Source organism: Pangasianodon hypophthalmus, chromosome 28 (assembly GCF_027358585.1).
Source record: "Pangasianodon hypophthalmus isolate fPanHyp1 chromosome 28, fPanHyp1.pri, whole genome shotgun sequence".
Lineage (NCBI taxonomy): Eukaryota > Metazoa > Chordata > Actinopteri > Siluriformes > Pangasiidae > Pangasianodon > Pangasianodon hypophthalmus.
Window position 1 is genome coordinate 7,527,740 of NC_069737.1, and position 17,542 is coordinate 7,545,281.

A 17,542-nucleotide genomic window follows, 5' to 3' on the forward strand; every position below is an offset into this window, starting at 1 on the left:
AAAACGGCTCAATCCCAAATCTGATTGAACAGATGTCAGAACATTAGCTAAGAAATTTAGAGAAGATAAACTGTCTTTTTGAGGATCAGATAAGAAAAGAATTACGTTTTTAGGCTACTATGTAGTTTAGATTTGATTTATTTTATCTTATTAATTAAATTTGTATGTTACCAAGTTCATTATGCCAGGAAAGAAGTCACTCTTTTCCCTTTTACCTTAAATATATCAATCTTTTTAAAAATTAAATTACATTTATTTAACTCTGTTCCTGGGTCCTATTTTCCCTCTATCATAATAATGTAACTCATCAGAGGAGCCATATTCAAATGTTTGTGAGTTTTGCTTTTAATTGGCTTGGATCATTTATGTTCCATGTTCCATGTTTCATATGGCTCCTTGTTTACTCAACATTCTCTATCTAGCACCACCTAGAAGATAAGGTGGCAAAATGTTATTTGATTTATGAATGTTATTTCTATGATTAAGAAAAAAAAGGTTAGCATACAATCGCAAAATTACAATTACAAACTGCTTATTGGCATGCATGTAGTGCACTGAGTAAAAATGCAACTCAAAAGTGAACTGAAATTAACTTAGATTTGCATGCACTTCTTGTAGAGTTCTTCCTGTTACATACACACACACACACACACACACACACACACACACACACACACACACACTCTCTCTCACCATGCACTTTATTAAGAACACTATACTAATACTGGATAGGGCCTCCCTTTGCTCAATTCATTGTGGCATGGATTCCACAAGATGTTGGAAACATTCCTTTGAGATTCTGGTCCATGTCGACACGACTGCATCTCAATTCCTGCAGGTTTTTCAGGTGCACTTTCATGCTCCGAATCTACCGTTCTACCCCGTCCCAAAGATGTTCTATTGGATTCAGATCCGGTGACTGGGAAGGCCACTGAAGAACGCTGACCTCATTGTCATGTTTATGAAACCAGTTTAAGTTGACTTTTGCTTTGTGACATGGTGCATTATCATGCTGGAAGTAGCCATTAGAAGATGGATAACTTGTAGCCACGAAGGGATGCACATGGTCAGCAACAACACTCAGATAGGCTGTGGCATTCAAGCGGTGATTGATTGGTATTAATGGGTCCAAAGTGTGCCAAGAAAACATTCAAAATTATTACACCACACCATTACCAAACACACCATTACACCACCTCCACCAGTCTGGACTGCTGACACAAGGCAGGTTGGGTCCATGGATTCATGCTGTTGACACCAAACTCTGACCCTACCATCTGTGTGTCTCAGCAGAAATCGAGATTCATCAGACCAGGCTACATTTTTCCAGTCTTCGACTGTCCAGTTTTGGTGAGCATGTGCCCACTGCAGCCTCAGCTTTCTGCTCTTGGCTCACAGAAGTGGAACCCTAGGAGATCAGCAGTTCTCTACTTAAGCAGTTAAATACTCAAACCAGCCTGTCTGGCAGCAACAATCATGCCACGGTCAAAATGAGATCACATTCTTTTTATTTTTAGATTTTTATTTTATGATTGACATTATTGAGTCAGTACAAAAACATTTTAGATTTCCAGACATTAGTTTTCCAGCAAAAATGAAATGTTACAGAAAAATGTTTGTATGTCAGTAAAGAAAGCAGCATATTACATAAGAGACCATTTTTCAGACAAAAACAAACAAACAAAAAAAAACATAGTGAATATGTTTTATTTATAGGGTTTTGCTGCAAAAAATAAGAAGCAAGTGTGACAGTCAAAGCCTCCAGAAGAACTGTGGCTGGTTCTGCAAGATGCTCAGTAAAACCTACAGCTCATTTCCTTATAAAAGTGCTACTATTTAAAAAAAAAAAAAAAATTTATCTATCTATATACATATATATATATATATAGATAGATAGATAGATAGATAGATAGATAGATAGATAGATAGATAAAGCGATATAAGGACAATGGAACGGAAGGCCTGAAACTGTTTTATTGAGTCATACAATGTGGCGTCGACGTACATGGCTTTTATTTTGAAATGTCCTCATGACTATCAAAGGCTGAGCCAACTTTACTCCGGTTGCAGGCGAACCATCCTTTAGTACATTGTTAATTACCTAAAAACACCAAAACTGATTAGCAGGATTTATATATATATAATGTTTTTAAGCCCTTCCCATCAGTCACTATTCAGCCTCAACGCTCCAGTCACAGCAGCTGAGGAAGTGCACAGTAACCTGGTGTGCTAACTGCCATAAAACAAGACGAAGAAGAACCTCCTCCTCCTCCTCCTCAAGCTACCTGAAACACCCAGCCACACGCCTCACCGCTCACCAACAAGCTCAGACGTTTAAAACGGATTTCCATGGAGCTATTTTGATTAAAATACTGTACACTGCAAGAGGAACGGCATTATCTAAAACACGGCTCATATACAGGATGTCGGTCGAATCTCAACGGTCGTCTAAAAGAACCGAGTCGTTCGCGCGAGTCGACTGTCAGCGTTCATTGATCAAATAAAAAGAGCCGACTCAAAGAGCCGACTCCTTGGCGAACGAAGCATATCTACTCTACTGAGAAACAGGTATTACAATTCGGCACCTGCGTTTATTTCAGACTTAGGACCACTATTATGTGCTATTTATTATGAACCAGATTTTAGTTATAACACCACGGAGACGCACATCTCTCCTACACCTACACCTAAAACTAAAACTAAACACTAGTAAGGGAATGTGAGAGTTCAGAGGGGAAGCTTTGGGAAGCGTGAGGTAAGGGGCTCATCTGATACCGGCTTCGTTATTGTGTATGACACGCAGACATGAATATTTAATCTGGTTTATACTTGTTTTGTTGATATTTTCGAGGCCGCTGCAGGTGCCACTGGAGGCGTGTTAATCCTCGTCACAGGGTCAGCTGTGATTAATTCATCAAGTTCTTTTTAAATAAACACAAACAGCGGCGACGTTTTCAAACACAAACGACGTTATTTAAACATTTTTGGATATGTTCATATTCTAGTTAACGTTTGTTGTTGGGAATTGGTGACACCCTTTTGGTTTAAATTCTCAAAATACTTGACGTTAGCATATATGCTAATTGTCGGCAAAATACTTGCGTCTCGCGCAATTTTTTTTTTTTTTTTTTTTTTTTTAAAGCTGTGCGCGCGAGTTCTGACGTATTTTTGCTCGTCATATTCTCTGTGCACTGAGAGACAGCGACCGCGTCCCAAACCTCTGTGCACCTGCACTGAACAGGACGTCAAAATAGTGCGCAGCCGCTGATCTGGATGCAGGCAGGCGCAAGAGGAATCACGTGACCGTCAGTGTCATTATAGATATGTGTCTGAGTGCCATCAGGTCCGCGGGTTTGCTCATCCGATAAGTTGATTTCCTGTGACGAGTTTGTTTGTTTGTTTTTGTTTTCTTGGAGATGGACATAGATCAATATACGTAGATTAGATTAATATACTGATCTTCTCCATGTCAAAAAGGTAAGAGGAATATTTTATTGAAAAAAAAATACAAAATAGCAAGATGAAATAAGCAATTATAACTATAAGGAAATGCACATGAAATATATTCATTGTCTATTATTTAAGACCGTATAAATAATAGCATTTTACGTCCAGTGTGTTTTTTACTAGCATTTTGTCAAACTGTAGGGTGTTACAGTGTAAATAGAAGAACGCATTTGGTATAGTGAGGTATTAAATTAGGGGAAAATTTTGCTTGGTCATTGGGTGGATTTTGTCATGCAGACCTGGTGACCTTGGTCTTGCTTTCATTTTAGACTTCTGTTTTAAGAAACAAAGTGAGCCAGCCTCGTGTCTTCTCCGAAATTATTTAAGTTTTTATAAACTCTAGGGTTAAATTGTTTTACTTTTAACCTTTTATCTCTTTACTCAAAAGAAAAGAGACTTCTTTGTGTTATCAAAGAAGTATTTTGGAGGATTATCAAAGTTTTCATTTGCTTGCACTTAAAGAAGCATCGTCATGGCCACAGCTTTGGACGACACCAGCGTGCTGGAGGAAGAGCTGACGTGCCCCGTGTGCCTAGATCTTTACCGAGAGCCCCACCTGTTGCCATGCGGCCACAACTTCTGCCTGCAGTGTCTGCGGAGGCTGAAGAGCCGCTCAGAGCGCGGCCGTCTGCGCTGCCCCGAATGCCGAGAGAGCCATCGCTGCTCCACGCAATGGCAGAAGAACTTCAAGCTCGCCAACATCGCTGATGGCTTACGGCGCCGCAGCCGTGCCCAGAGGTCCGGCCACAGCCGACCAGGACCCTCATACAGGACCAGTGAGGTGCGCTGTGATTATTGTAGTCCGGACGTCACTGGCGATTCAGCCAAGAGATCCACAGCGGTGAAGACGTGCCTGAAGTGCGAGGTGTCCATGTGTCCAGAGCATGTTCAGCACCACCTCGAGCTCCCTGCCTTCCGCGAGCATCCACTGGTGGAGCCACTGAGCGACATGAGGAAGAGAAAGTGCATCGAGCATGACGAGATGTTTCGATATTACTGTATGGACGAGCGCAAGTTCCTCTGCAATGCCTGCACCATTGAGGGAGGGCACAGCAAGCATGCTATCAAAACGCTCAAGAATACCATGAAGGATCTGCGGGTAAGATGCACAGTACTAACATGACATACTGACTGACATATTGACATGTTCTACACTGGCATTAATGTCTGAATGTGGTCTTTAATAATAAGATGTGGAGTGTCCATGCGTGATTCCACGATTACACGGTCATTTTGACCTTGTAACTCTTTAGCTAAATGATTAGCTTTTTATAATTTCCAGTATTGAATCTAAGAAAACATGCTTTTAACCATTCAAAAAGGAGCCACGTGTTAATCCATCTCAGCCAACATCATATTATTGCAAGATTTCTTTCTTTCTCTGAAAATGGCAGTGAAAAATACTCTTAAATGAGTAACAGGGATGAGGTTTTCAGCGTAGTATTTGCAAATATATGTGCTAATGGAATGAAGACTTTAAAGACATTCTAATGATTTACTTGAGAGAATTTTTTAATTAATAATTTATTTTCAATATAATGTGGGTAACCAGGCTGAATTTTCAAAATGACCTCGCCAGTCAGTATCACAATATCACTGGAAATAAACAAGATTGAGAGAACCTGATTTTCTTCTTCCCATGATCTTCAGGAAATTTGAATGTTCAACTTTTTGTTGTATGTGTCATAGGCGTGAATGTGTTCAACCGGGTTGGGATGCTAAATTGTAAATTTTTTATAACCTGTGGATGACTCATGGAAAAGGGCGTTTCCAGCATGATGTGTTACATGAAGTCACATGTTAGTGCAATAATTATGAGATTTTTAATGTATTTTAATGATTATATTTTAAGGTAAATGTATTTATAGTGGGCTGGGGCATGCAAAAATGCTGTTTTCTAAGTGCTGTGGGTATTAGTAAAGTTTTAGGTGATTTATCTGAAACATGCACATAGATTGTTGGGAAGAACCTGTGTTTAAAATGTCTTTTTAGTTTTATTTTACATACATAAATGTAAATGTTATATCATTATCAGGCAAGAGTGCACTTATTAAACTGCACTTGAAGAACATATCTTTATTGCTAAACAGGATGTTTATAGAGATAAACACAGGTGTGTTTGGAAGAATTTGTTCGCACACATTCTGTTTCAGCACGTGTAGGGCTGCACAATTAAATGAATATTCATCAAGATTACAATCACACTGCAGTGAATATCAAAAATTTTGTGAGTACTTCATAAATTGTAATTTAAAATTTGTACATTTGTTCAAATTTCCACAACAATGTTGAATTCTTGATTCTGATTGGTCAGAAGATTTTCCTTAATTTACTATAACAGCAGCTCTGACAGCAGGGCAGCCTTTAATTCTAATCAAAGGTTTATATTAATGTACAGGGACTTGTATAGCGGATGCAAGTGGAATGTAGAAAGTGACAGAAGCATGACGCTTCTGTATGGCTCAGGTCTCTTGTAGGTCTTATTTAGTCAGCTTAACTCATGTTACAATAATGACTACAGAATTGTTAAAATCACTAACAATACAGATCACCTGCTGTCTCAGTAAAGAGCACAGGAGAACACAGGAGAAACGCAGAGCAGTGTTTTTACTCTGTGTGCTTTGTCCATTGATTGGACCACTGAGCAGTAGAGAATATGAACTGGGGATCTGTGTTTCACTCTCGCTCCGTGTTTCTCTAGTGAATTTTGTGATTTAAATGACATGTTTGCAATTCTTGGTACCAAATACTGAAACGTCATGTGTGTAGACGAAGTTGCTTAGAAAACAAATCTGGAAAACTAGAAAAACATTCTGAGCTGTTAAAAGTGAACATAATGGATTATTTGTGCATGTATACCCACTTAGTTCCAGCTCAGCTTGCACTATACTACAAAATGTGAGGCACTTTTTTTCCTTTTTTTTTTTTTCATAGCCATTTTGGAAGCACACTGCCTTGGTCTCATTAATATGTCTCACTGTAGGCATCTCTGGAAACACAACTGCAGAAGGTGGACAGGAAGATCAGAAGAGTAGAGAAAACTGTGCAGGAGCAAAGAGAGGTGGAACAGCAAAACAAGGTAATGCATCATACTCGATTCCTTCTGTCCCTCTCAAAATATGTCTTTTACACACACGCTTGCCTGTGTTGTTCTAGGCCTTCCTGGAGGAAGTGGACAAGCAGGTGGACACCCTACGAGGGGCTCTGATGACCAGGCTGGATGGATTCCTGTCGTCGCTGAGTGAGTGTGTGCGTGCCTACGAGGGGGAGAACAGCCTCAGCATCCAGCAGGAATTAGTGCGAACAGAAGAGGACCGTAGTCGCCTAGGAGTTGTGCACGCAGGCATCGAGCAGCTGCTACAGGAGAATGACCCATTCCAGTTCATTAAGGTCAGTAAGCTCATTAAGGTCATCAATTTTGGTTTATGGAATAAGACAGGGCAAGCTGTTAGAGGGAAATAATCACAACAATGATCTCAAATCTATGGGATGCATCAGGCTTGCTCTGGTCATGAACAGCTAATGAGATTTGCATTGAATTTTTATGTTATGTCATTTTTGATGTTTCACCCTTGTTTATAATATATCTGGATGTTATTGATTTAGAAAGTGTGAGCATTTGTTGAGGGTGCAGAACCATTTTGACCGTTTTGAACCATTAATGTCATTAGTGAAAAGACTGAACTGAGCAGGGCTTGTAATCTGAAAATAGCCTTTAATATCCCAGTAGATACTGTGCTTATTAAGGTGTTCTGTGTTTTTTTTTTTTTTTTTTTTTTTAAAGGAATATATGTCATGTGCCAGAAGGTAAGAGGCCAGTTTGAGTGATACAGTAACATTTAAAGGCACCAGTGTGAATTTGGAGATGTGAGTTACTGTCTGTGTTTCTCAGTTACCGCAGGCTTCTGAAAAGGCCACTGTTTCAGCCACACGCTGCGACAGTGGATACGGAGGTCATTGAGGAACGTATGGAAGGAAAACTGGAGGATTTTATGGCTGATCTGCGGGAACACATCACCGCATTCATTAACACTGTCTGTAAGTTGAAGTTAGTAATAGTAGCTATGTAAAGAGTACATTATAAAAAGCAGAGAATGATCCAACTATTGGCTCAGTTGTTTTAAAAAAAAAAAAAAGGCTTGAGTGCATCAGTGATGCCAGTAGATATTTTCTCTGAGATTGACACGGTTTGGTTTTAAGACTTATAACACCAGTGATGAAACTGAACACTCAGTTAACATGCTGAACGAAAGTTATGTAAGGTATAAAACATGACAGGGTGTGCTGTTATAGGAAATTAAACAATGAAGGGGTGGAATGATGTGGACTGATGTGAAGCAGAGTAAATGAACCACCCCAAGAGACTATTTCCCTATAACATCACATACTGAAGTGTTCTGTTCTTCTTTACCACAGCTATTGGCCAATTTGCCAATGATTACATCTTTCATTTTTTTTAATGACTAACACTTTTTATCCATTTATAGTTAAACTTAATGTTGTGGAACTTTGAAACCAAATGGTACTACTTGGATAGGAGAGAAGTCAGTCCAGACTTCGGTATTTCCAGCTACAGACCCTAGGTCCTCCTAGCGGATCCTTACATTTTCCCATGCCAGCCATAAGATATAATCTTTGCAGTGGGCGCTGGATCTGCCCTGGTTTACTCAGTCCAGTGGGACGTGTCTGATACGGCTCTAGCAGGAGCAGACCAAGGCGGCTGCTCTCAATTCGGAGGAGCCGTGGCCCTACTCCGAGGCTCTCCCATACTGTCGAGCTCCTCACCCTGCAGAGGCACCTCATTTCTGCCTCCTGTACTCTTGACCAGTTCTTTTTTAAATGTCAGAAAAGATGCGTGTTTCTCTTTTAGGTACAGGTGATGCGGTAGATGAAGGAGATGAGGGAGTGGAAGAGGAAGAGGAGGAGGAGGATGAGGAGGAGGACAGCGATGAAAATGAAAACGAAAATGATAGCAGTGATGAAGACGAAGGGCAAGAGGAAGAGATGAGCGAAGAAGAGGAAGAGTATGACCACAGCGAGTCTGCTACTGACTATTCCCCAGAGGAGGAAGAAGAAGAGGAGGATGAGTAATACTATCCTCACTGAGCCTTCTCCACACTTGTAAGCACTTTGTTGCACTCATGAAATTAAGTGATTGCTCCTGTAACTTGTTCTGTTAATTTTTGATAACCAAAAATGCATTAATATCTTTAAATATTTAGTAAAAATTTCTATCCCAGGCTGGCCACTAGGGAAGCGTAATGTGTGCTCATCTAAATAACTTGATACGAATATGAATTCATATATTTTCAACCTGGAGTCTGATGGTGTGTTTAACATATGTGTTTTAAGAAAACAATATTAAACATTATAATGTATACAACATTTTCGATATAACTGCAGTTATATAAAAATAAATTTAAAAAAGTGTGTTTTGATACTACTGACTGTGACTATACGTGTCTACACTCACCATCCACTTTAATAGGAACACCTGACACCTGCTCATTTATGCAGTTATCCAATTCGCCAATCATGTGGCAGCAGCACAATGCATAAAATCATGCAGATGCAGGTCAAGAGCATCAGTTAATGTTCACATCACACATCAGAATGGGGAAAAAGTGTGATCTTTGGCTTTAACTGTGGCATGGTTGTTGGTGCCAAATGGGCTGGTTTGAGTATTTCAGAAACTGCTGACCTCCTGGGAATTTCACAACACAATAGCCTCTAGTGTTTACACAGAATGGTGTGGAAAAACAAAACACAATGATTGAGCGACAGTTCTGTGGGTGGAAACGCCTTGTTGATAAGAGAGATCAGAGGAAAATGGCCAGATTGGTTTGAGCTGCCAAGAAGGATAAAGTAACTCATATGATAGCCTCATATTCCTCATAATCCTGACAGGAGTGGAACCTGATGAGGTCTTCTGCTGTTGTAGCCCCTCCACCAACAGGTTTGATGTGTTCTGAGATGCTTTTCTGCTCACCACAGTTGTAAAGAGTGCTTATTTGAGTTACTGTAGACTTCCTGTGTCCTGTGTAAACTCTAGAGACTGTTGTATGTGAAAATCCCAGGAGAGCAGCAGTTTCTGTAATACTCAAACCATCCCATCTGGCACCAACATCCATGCCATGGTTAAAGTCACAGAGATCACACTTTTTCACCATTCAGATGTTTGATGTGAGCAATAACTGAAGCTTTTGACTTGTATCTGCATGATTTTTTGTATTGTGCTGCTGCCACATGATTGGCTGATTAGATATCTGATTAATGGGCAGGTATACAGGTATTCCTATTAAAATGGGCAGTGTGTATGTAATAAAAAATAATATATATATATACACACACACACACACACACACACCAATCAGCCATAACAATAAAACCACCTGCATAATATTGTGTAGGTCCCTCTTGTGCTGCCAAAACAGCTCTGTCCTGTTGAGACATGGACTCCACAAGCCCTCTGAAGGTGTGCTGTGGTATCCGGCACCAAGTCGTTAGCAGCAGATCCTTTAAGTCCTGTAAGTTGTGAGGTGGGGCCTCCTTGGATCAGACTTGTTTGTCCAGCACATCCCACAGATGCTCGACTGGATTTAGATCTGGGGAATTTGGAGGCCAAGTCAACACCTTGAACTCTTTGTCATGTTTTTGCCAAAGAGTTGTCATGTTTTGTTTTTCTGACAGGGCGCATTATCCTGCTGAAAGTTGCCACTGCCATTAGGGAATAGCGTTGCCATGAAGGGGTGTATTTGGTCTGCAGCAATGTTTAGGAAGGTGGTATGTTTCACAATGATCACACGCATCAGTGCGCCTGGGGCGCCCATGACCTTGTCACTGGTTCACCGGTTGTCCTTCCTTGGACCACTTTTGGTAGGTACTAACCACTGCATCCCGGGAATACCACACAAGACCTGCCGTTTTTTAGATGATTTGACACAGTCATCTAGCCATCCCAATCTGGCCCATGTTAAAGTGGCTCAGATCTATACGCTTGTCCATTTTTCCTGCTTCCAGCACATCAACTTCGAGAACTGGCTGTTCATTTGCTGCCTAATAAATCCCTCTCCTTGACAGATGCCATTGTAATGAGATAATCAATGTTATTCACTTCACCTGTCAGTGGTTTTAATGTTATGGCTGATGGGTGTATATCTGAGCTGCCCTTTCTGGATGAATGTGTTAGTGTAATATAAAATTAGCCTTGTGAAGCACTGAATGTAACTGCTGTTTTTTTTTTTCTACATTTCTAAACCTGTATCAAGCTAATTTTTGCACTGAAATAAATATTTACTGGGCATTGGATATTTATAAACACTGACCATCCAGTTTATTAGGAACATCTGTACACTTGTTCATTCCATCATGTGTCAGCAGTGCAGTGCATAAAACCATGCAGTTACAGGTCAAGACCTTCAGTTAATGTTCATATCAAACATCAGAAGGGGGATAAAGTGTAATATCAGTGATTTTGACTGTGACATGGTTGGTTTGAGGTTTGGGATTTTCAGCAGTCTCTAGAGTATATAAAATGTTGCTTGGTCTTTTTCCGATCTTTACCTGTCCAGCTGAAGTGCGTCTGTGTAAACTGTGGCTTCCGATTCCTGTTCTTGGCTGGCAGGAGTGGAAACTGATGTGGTATTCTGCTGTAGTAGCCTATCCGCCTCAAGGTTGTGTGTTCTGAGATGCTTTTCTGCTCACCATGGTTGTCAAAAGTGGTTATTGGAGTTATTGTAGCCTTCCTGTCAGCTCGAAACCAGCCTGGGCATTCTCCTCTAACCTCTCTCCTCAAAAACGTGTTTCTGGCCATAGCACTGCTGCTTACTGCATTTTTTTTTTTGCTTTTCACACCTTTTTGTATAAATTCTATAGTGTGAGAAAATCCCAGGAGATAAGCCCCTGAGATCACAATCTCCCCCATTCTAATGTGTGATGTGAACATTAACTGAAGCTCTCGACCTGTATCTTCATGATTTTATGCACTGTGTTTTTGGCTGATTGGGTAATTGCATGAATGAGCAGGTGTACAGGTGTTCCTAATAGTGGCTGGTGAGTGTATATTAGACTAGATGGTCTTGTTTGGAAGGGCATGTGTACTGCACAATGTTTTCCAGCCATAAATTTGTTTATTTAATCATTTTTAAAGATAAAATGTTTGTAGTGTATTTAAGAAAAAAAATGAAATAATAGTGTTTGCTGTTTATAGTTTTTTTGACTGATTAGCTATTCATGTTCTTCTCAATAGTTTTTTGTAAATAGTTTGTAAAATGAGCCAAAATGAGCAAATTAAAAAAATATATTGAGCATTGGTTTTGATATGACATTAATTTATGAGCATTATCAATGTTTCCAGTCAGTGCTTAGAAAGAAATCTGGTGGAAAATTGTTTTCTCTTTGCATAGTAATTAAGAGCAGACTGTGATATGATGTATAATGAAACACAAAATGTGAAATTATTTTACTTTAACACAGTTACAGCATTCCTTTCCAGATTTATTCTCCCCCTTTCTGTTATAATAACCTCCACTCTTCTGAAAAGGCTTTCCACTAGATTTATGATCGTGTCTGTGGAGATTTGCCCAATTAGCCACAAGAGCATTAGTGAAGACAGGCACTGATGTTGGGTGAGCAGGATATCTGCGCCGCTGTCGGTGTTCCAGTTCACCCCAAAGGTGTTCAGTGGGGTGGAGGTCAGGTCTCTGGGCAGGACACTTGAGTGCTCCCACTCCAGCCTTCTCAAACCATGTCTACATGGAGCTCGCTTTGTGCACAGGGACCTTGTCATCCTGGAACAGATTTGGATCCCTTACTTCCAGTTAAGGTAAACTGTGATGCTACAGCCTACAAAGACATCCTATACAGTTGTGCGCTTCCAACTTTCTGGCAAAAGTTTAGGGAAGGGCCATATATGGATATAATGATCAGGTGTCCACATATTTTTGACGGTATAGTGTAGGTTTCTTTCAACTGGAGGTAAAATAAAATAAAAAAAGAATCTAGTATCTCCAATATTCATATTTAAATGATTATAAGAGCACATTTTAGTGTGTAGCAACATATTTCAGGCTTACTTTACTGATTATAATTCCTGTTGGCTCTGGGCAGAGAAGAAATCAGAAAACGTGCAGCCTTTTTATGCCTCTGCCATCAAGTGGTGAAGGCGTTCTGTTTTCAGGTTGTTCATCCGTGCATTCGTCAGAGCTTTTCTTTAGAACAATATCTCAATAACAAGAGGTTGAATGTTTGTAGGGTTTATATGGAGTTATCATTGTAACCAGCTTATGAACAGGTTAGATGTAGGAATTAATCTGAACAGGAGGAAGGTCACAGCAAGATCAAATGTCTGAAATGTCTTCAATAGCTTCCTTCCTGTTTGAAGTGTATTTTAAGGGTATTTCTACCATACAAATTAGCCTGGTGTTCTACTTGTTTTCCCATAATAGGCTCTTTATTGCTGTATTGAGGGACTTTTGGTTTCCTTACCATGATTTCACTAAATTATTCTGGCAACAGAAACACCTCTTCCATACACCTTTCACAAAAAAAAAAAAAAAAAAAAAATCGCACATCTGTAGGTTAGCAAATGTATTTTAATATAATATATAATTAAATATTTATACAGATTTCAGCACAATGACATAATGGTATCATTTCAGTTTAATTTACGTCATCATAAATTTATTATTAATTTTTCATAGTATGTCTGTATTTTATTTATTATAATTGCAAAATAGCTATCCAATTTTCTCAAGAAAATAAAATGAAAAAAAAAAAAATGAAACAGCAGACAGCCCATAAAATGTTAAGTAGTTTGATGTCAGGAAAATTATAAACTATTAAGAGATGCATATCAAAATAATCAGCATAAGAAAAAAAAAAAGTTACTAACTGATGAAGTCATGTGCAACAGGATCCTTCAGGAATACTCTATGTCCAATTGTCTATTGGGTCTTCCAATAAGATCCTGGAGGAATATTTTCAAATAAAAATATCTTGGAATTTAATAAGTTATCAAGCCAATGTTGAGCCAATGTCTGTGTCATTGTTGAAGCAACTGAGTTAATCCTGGAGAACAGATAATCAGATGGCAAGCAGCAGATGCAAGTAGCAGACCTTAGTAGCCATGCTCTTGAATTGTTGCTTTGGTGAGCAACCTTACATGCAATTTTAGCCTCCATCATTTTTTTTTTTTAATTATTTCTAAAAGACCCTTAGTGAAAATGAAAAAGTGCTACAAACCCAATATAAATATCACACCATAAGCATTTTGCCAGGAACAATTCTATGTTAATAATATGTGCCAGAACTCATTGGAAAGCCAATACCTAAGCCTACTGCACATCTATTATAACTTATTTCAGCATGGCAGGTAACAATCTCACACTCATTTCCACTCACATGGGCCTAGCACTGCACTGAGCACCTCAAAACACACACACACACACACACACACACTGCAGCACTCTAGTCTTTAAGGTTCTGTTTAATATATGCTGTATTTACAGCAAGATTTGTGATCAAGTGTTTCTGTACAGTCTCTAAGCAAACTAGTTTGGCACAATACCAAAGCAGGAGAAGATAACTTAAACTTTATAATCTCTTGAAATTTTTCACATATAAAAATCTTTTAATCCTTTAATAATATAATATTTAAGTCTTGCTACTGAGGAAAAACCGGGTCAACTTACAGTGCCTTGCATAAGCATCTCCCAAGTCACCCCCACCACCACCACCACCACATTATCTTTTCCATGTTTTTTTAATTGGGATTATATGTCATGAAGCTACATAAAATAGCCCATAATATTAGAATGAGGGGGAAAATCAATATAGTATGCAAAAAATAAAGAAATAAAATAAAATACAAAAGAGAATTCATAAGTATTCACCCCATTGCTGTGATACCCCTAAATTAGTTCTGGTGTAACCAGTTGCCAAAAGAAGTCATATTATAATTAGTTGAATGGAGTTAACTAGTGTGCAATTAAAGTGTCATATGGTCTCAGTATAAATACACTTGTTCCTGGAAGGCCCCAGAGAAAAAAAACAGCATCATGAATACCAAGGAGCTATCAAAACAATTCCGGGATAAAGTTCTGAACATCTCATGGCAAGTTGGAATGAACCAAATACTGAACTAGAAGAAAACCTGTTCCAGTCTGCAAGAGACCTAAGACTGGGGCAGACGTTCACCTTCCAACCCTCCAACGGGACAATGACCCTAAGCATACTGCAAAAGCAACACTGGAATGGTTCAAAACCAACATGTGTTAGAATGACCCAGGCAAAGCCCATTAAGAATCTGTGAAGATCAAGACTTGAAAATTGTTGTTCACCATTCAGTCTAACAGAGCTTGAGAAATTTTGCAAAAATATCAGGATCCAAAAGTGCTAAAAGCTAAGAGACATATCCCAGCAGACTCCCAGCTATAATCGATCCAGGAGTGAATACTTACGCAACCAACAAATTTCTGTTTTTTTTTATTTAATTATCCTGTGTGTTACAAAAATATATTTTGAACCTCCAAATCTTACACATATTGTGCAGTTGGAAAGGTAAAAATCCTAATTAAGCCCATTTCAGCTCCAGGTTTTAGCAGTATAAAATGTGGGAAAGTTCAGAGGGGGTGAATACTTATGCAAGGAATTGTTTTTTAAGCACATGAAAATACTCAACATACCTAAGTGGATCTCCTATAAAGGGTCATAAGTAATTCATTACTGGCTCCTTTCTAAAATCATTACATTAAAGGACTCTAGCTTTCAAAATGCCTATACCAAAACGTTCACAAACGCACAAACAGGAATTCACTCTTGTCACATTCAGACATTCATCTTAGAGCTTTATGTGCAAAAAAAATTGGCTCATTTTCCAATCTAATTTTTTTTATATGAACACCACTGTCCTGTTAGTTCAGGCTTACACTCAGATCAGCTCTCCATGTTTACTGTGTTTACCCTGTTAATAACATACATAACCACCATACAGCTTCCTAGTCTATTATCAAACCCGTTAGCATTTCTATACACATCAAAGGCATGTCAAGCAAAATCGTGTTTGAATCCTGTCATGTTAGCAAAACAAGCATAGTCAGAAATGATCAACTACAAATGATTTTACATCGCTGTAACAAAAATACAAAAATAAAGAAAAATCGTCTTATATCAAGACAAATTCAAATATATATATATCTTAAGCTGAAGGTAAAACAGAAACCAAAATACATTTATGGATTCAGTACTAAAGTGGTGAGAAAATAAAGTAGCTATATTTTTCGCAGGTTAGATGGCTACAGATTGCTAATTATTCAGAGTCTGATTCGTTTTTAAATTCAAATTTCATAGCAATCAGAGGATGAAAATAATAAATTAGCTCAAACAGGAGTATCAAAAGAGAAAGCATTACTGCCAAATAGCAAAAGAATCCTGAGGCAAGACTCCCAAATAAAAACTTATAGCAAAATCAGGCTCATTACACGTCAGATTCATTGCAACTGTTAATAGACACATTCTCATATTTTCCAGTTAGTAAGCAAATTTCAGTACATAAAAACCAAAAAATACATTTGCATTAAATAAATAAATCAATAATAAAACACACTGCTATAAATTCACAATATATATTTACAACTTACCTAAAGGTGAAAACATCAGCCAGAATTGGAAAAATCTTTCAATTAATAAAAATACTTTGTAAGTTTAAATCATAATTGAAAAATAATTTTTAAAGGTTATTATATCATTAGATTTTTGTTTGCTCTAGGATTTTTTTTTTCTCTGTAATAAAGCTAAAGCTAAAATGAAACACCACGTGGGTCAGTTACAAGCCGAGAGTGGCTCATTTTTGCCATTGTATGGTTTTTGCAGCATTGTTAAATTCGATATATTCTTAATGTTATGAAATCCAATTTGACAATGACATTTTGACAATAGGACCTTTTCATGCACTTATGTTTAAGATGATGTCCATTATACACTGGATATGTCAAAATCTCATGTTTTTTAAGACTATTGGTCTGAACACAAATACCAAGTTCTCAAATCACTTGCATGTTGAGGTACAATGACCAAGAAATGCTAGGAACAGGTGTAACAAATATGCACAGTGCCGTTACTATGTATAATCTGCATAGAGCTTGGCAAATATTCAGCGAAGTACCGACTAAATTCATACTGCGAACCAGGCAAAGCAATTGGCTTGCATTCATATAAAATGATTTGCATTAATGTACAATGATCATATAGGGACTTAAACCTGATTATCCTTATAGTCACGTAATTATCCTTGCCTTCCAATACTGTTTTTAACACACCCTTGTTGACATCCTATGCGAATGAAGAGAACTTACCCTTATTTTCTTCCAATTTATACAGTGTGCAAACTAGCTGTCTTGCTGACTATGTTAATTAGCTAGCTACCTAACTAGCTAGTAGAATAAAGTCATGACGTATTACTGCATTGTGTAGATTGAGTAGTCAACAACACAACAACACAAAAGTCTTATTGCTTATCTAACACACTTCTTGGCTTTGAGTGAATACAGTACTGGAACAACTCTTAAAGGAAAAATCCACCCTAAATGACTTGCATGTTACTATTTATAATGAACATTTTTTTAAGTTTAAACTTCGTTCAGTTGACATGTTGGTCTATTTTCACTTTGCTTAGTATCCCACATTACCCGCTGATAGTGGCGCCAGTGGGATTAGCTCTCGCTTCATCTCTGCCTAAAGGGAGCGATGCAGCAGAGCTTTAGTCTTTTAGTCAGTCCAGCTCTATCACATTCCCATCTGTAAACTCTGTTCCAACAGATCAGCTTCCAAAGCTTCAGAGCTTTCATGCTAATACCACTGTCAATGCCATCGCGCTCGTCATTTCGTTAGACTGCTCCCTAGCTGAGCCAAGACTCTGCTGTACTCAGCATAACTGCATTGTGTAGCTGCATCGCATTCTGTAACTTCTGTGTTGGATTACTCATTAATACGGCGTTGACTGTTGCTGAAAATTGGTGAGAAAATACATTATTGCTCT

General features: G+C 38.5%; 1 protein-coding gene across 7 annotated transcripts; it reads left to right on the plus strand.

Moving 5' to 3' along the window:
- The first annotated feature begins 1,755 nt into the window (after positions 1 to 1,755).
- zgc:92594 (uncharacterized protein LOC436996 homolog) lies at positions 1,756 to 12,964 on the plus strand. Of its 7 annotated transcripts, XM_053231110.1 has the most exons (8): positions 2,795 to 3,477; positions 3,970 to 4,606; positions 6,491 to 6,586; positions 6,664 to 6,897; positions 7,292 to 7,314; positions 7,400 to 7,545; positions 8,378 to 8,628; positions 9,918 to 12,964. In XM_053231110.1, exons 1-7 carry the CDS (start codon positions 3,467 to 3,469, stop codon positions 8,596 to 8,598), a joined length of 1,368 nt encoding a protein of 455 aa, XP_053087085.1. In that variant the 5' UTR covers positions 2,795 to 3,466; the 3' UTR covers positions 8,599 to 8,628; positions 9,918 to 12,964. The 7 variants fall into 7 exon arrangements, with proteins under 7 accessions (XP_053087087.1, XP_053087088.1, XP_026798676.3 ...); XM_053231112.1 differs by lacking the exons at positions 2,795 to 3,477; positions 9,918 to 12,964 and adding an exon at positions 1,756 to 2,568 and having other exon boundaries at positions 3,896 to 4,606; positions 8,378 to 9,074; XM_053231113.1 differs by lacking the exons at positions 2,795 to 3,477; positions 9,918 to 12,964 and adding an exon at positions 1,756 to 2,568 and having other exon boundaries at positions 3,973 to 4,606; positions 8,378 to 9,074.
- The last annotated feature ends 4,578 nt before the right edge of the window (positions 12,965 to 17,542 follow it).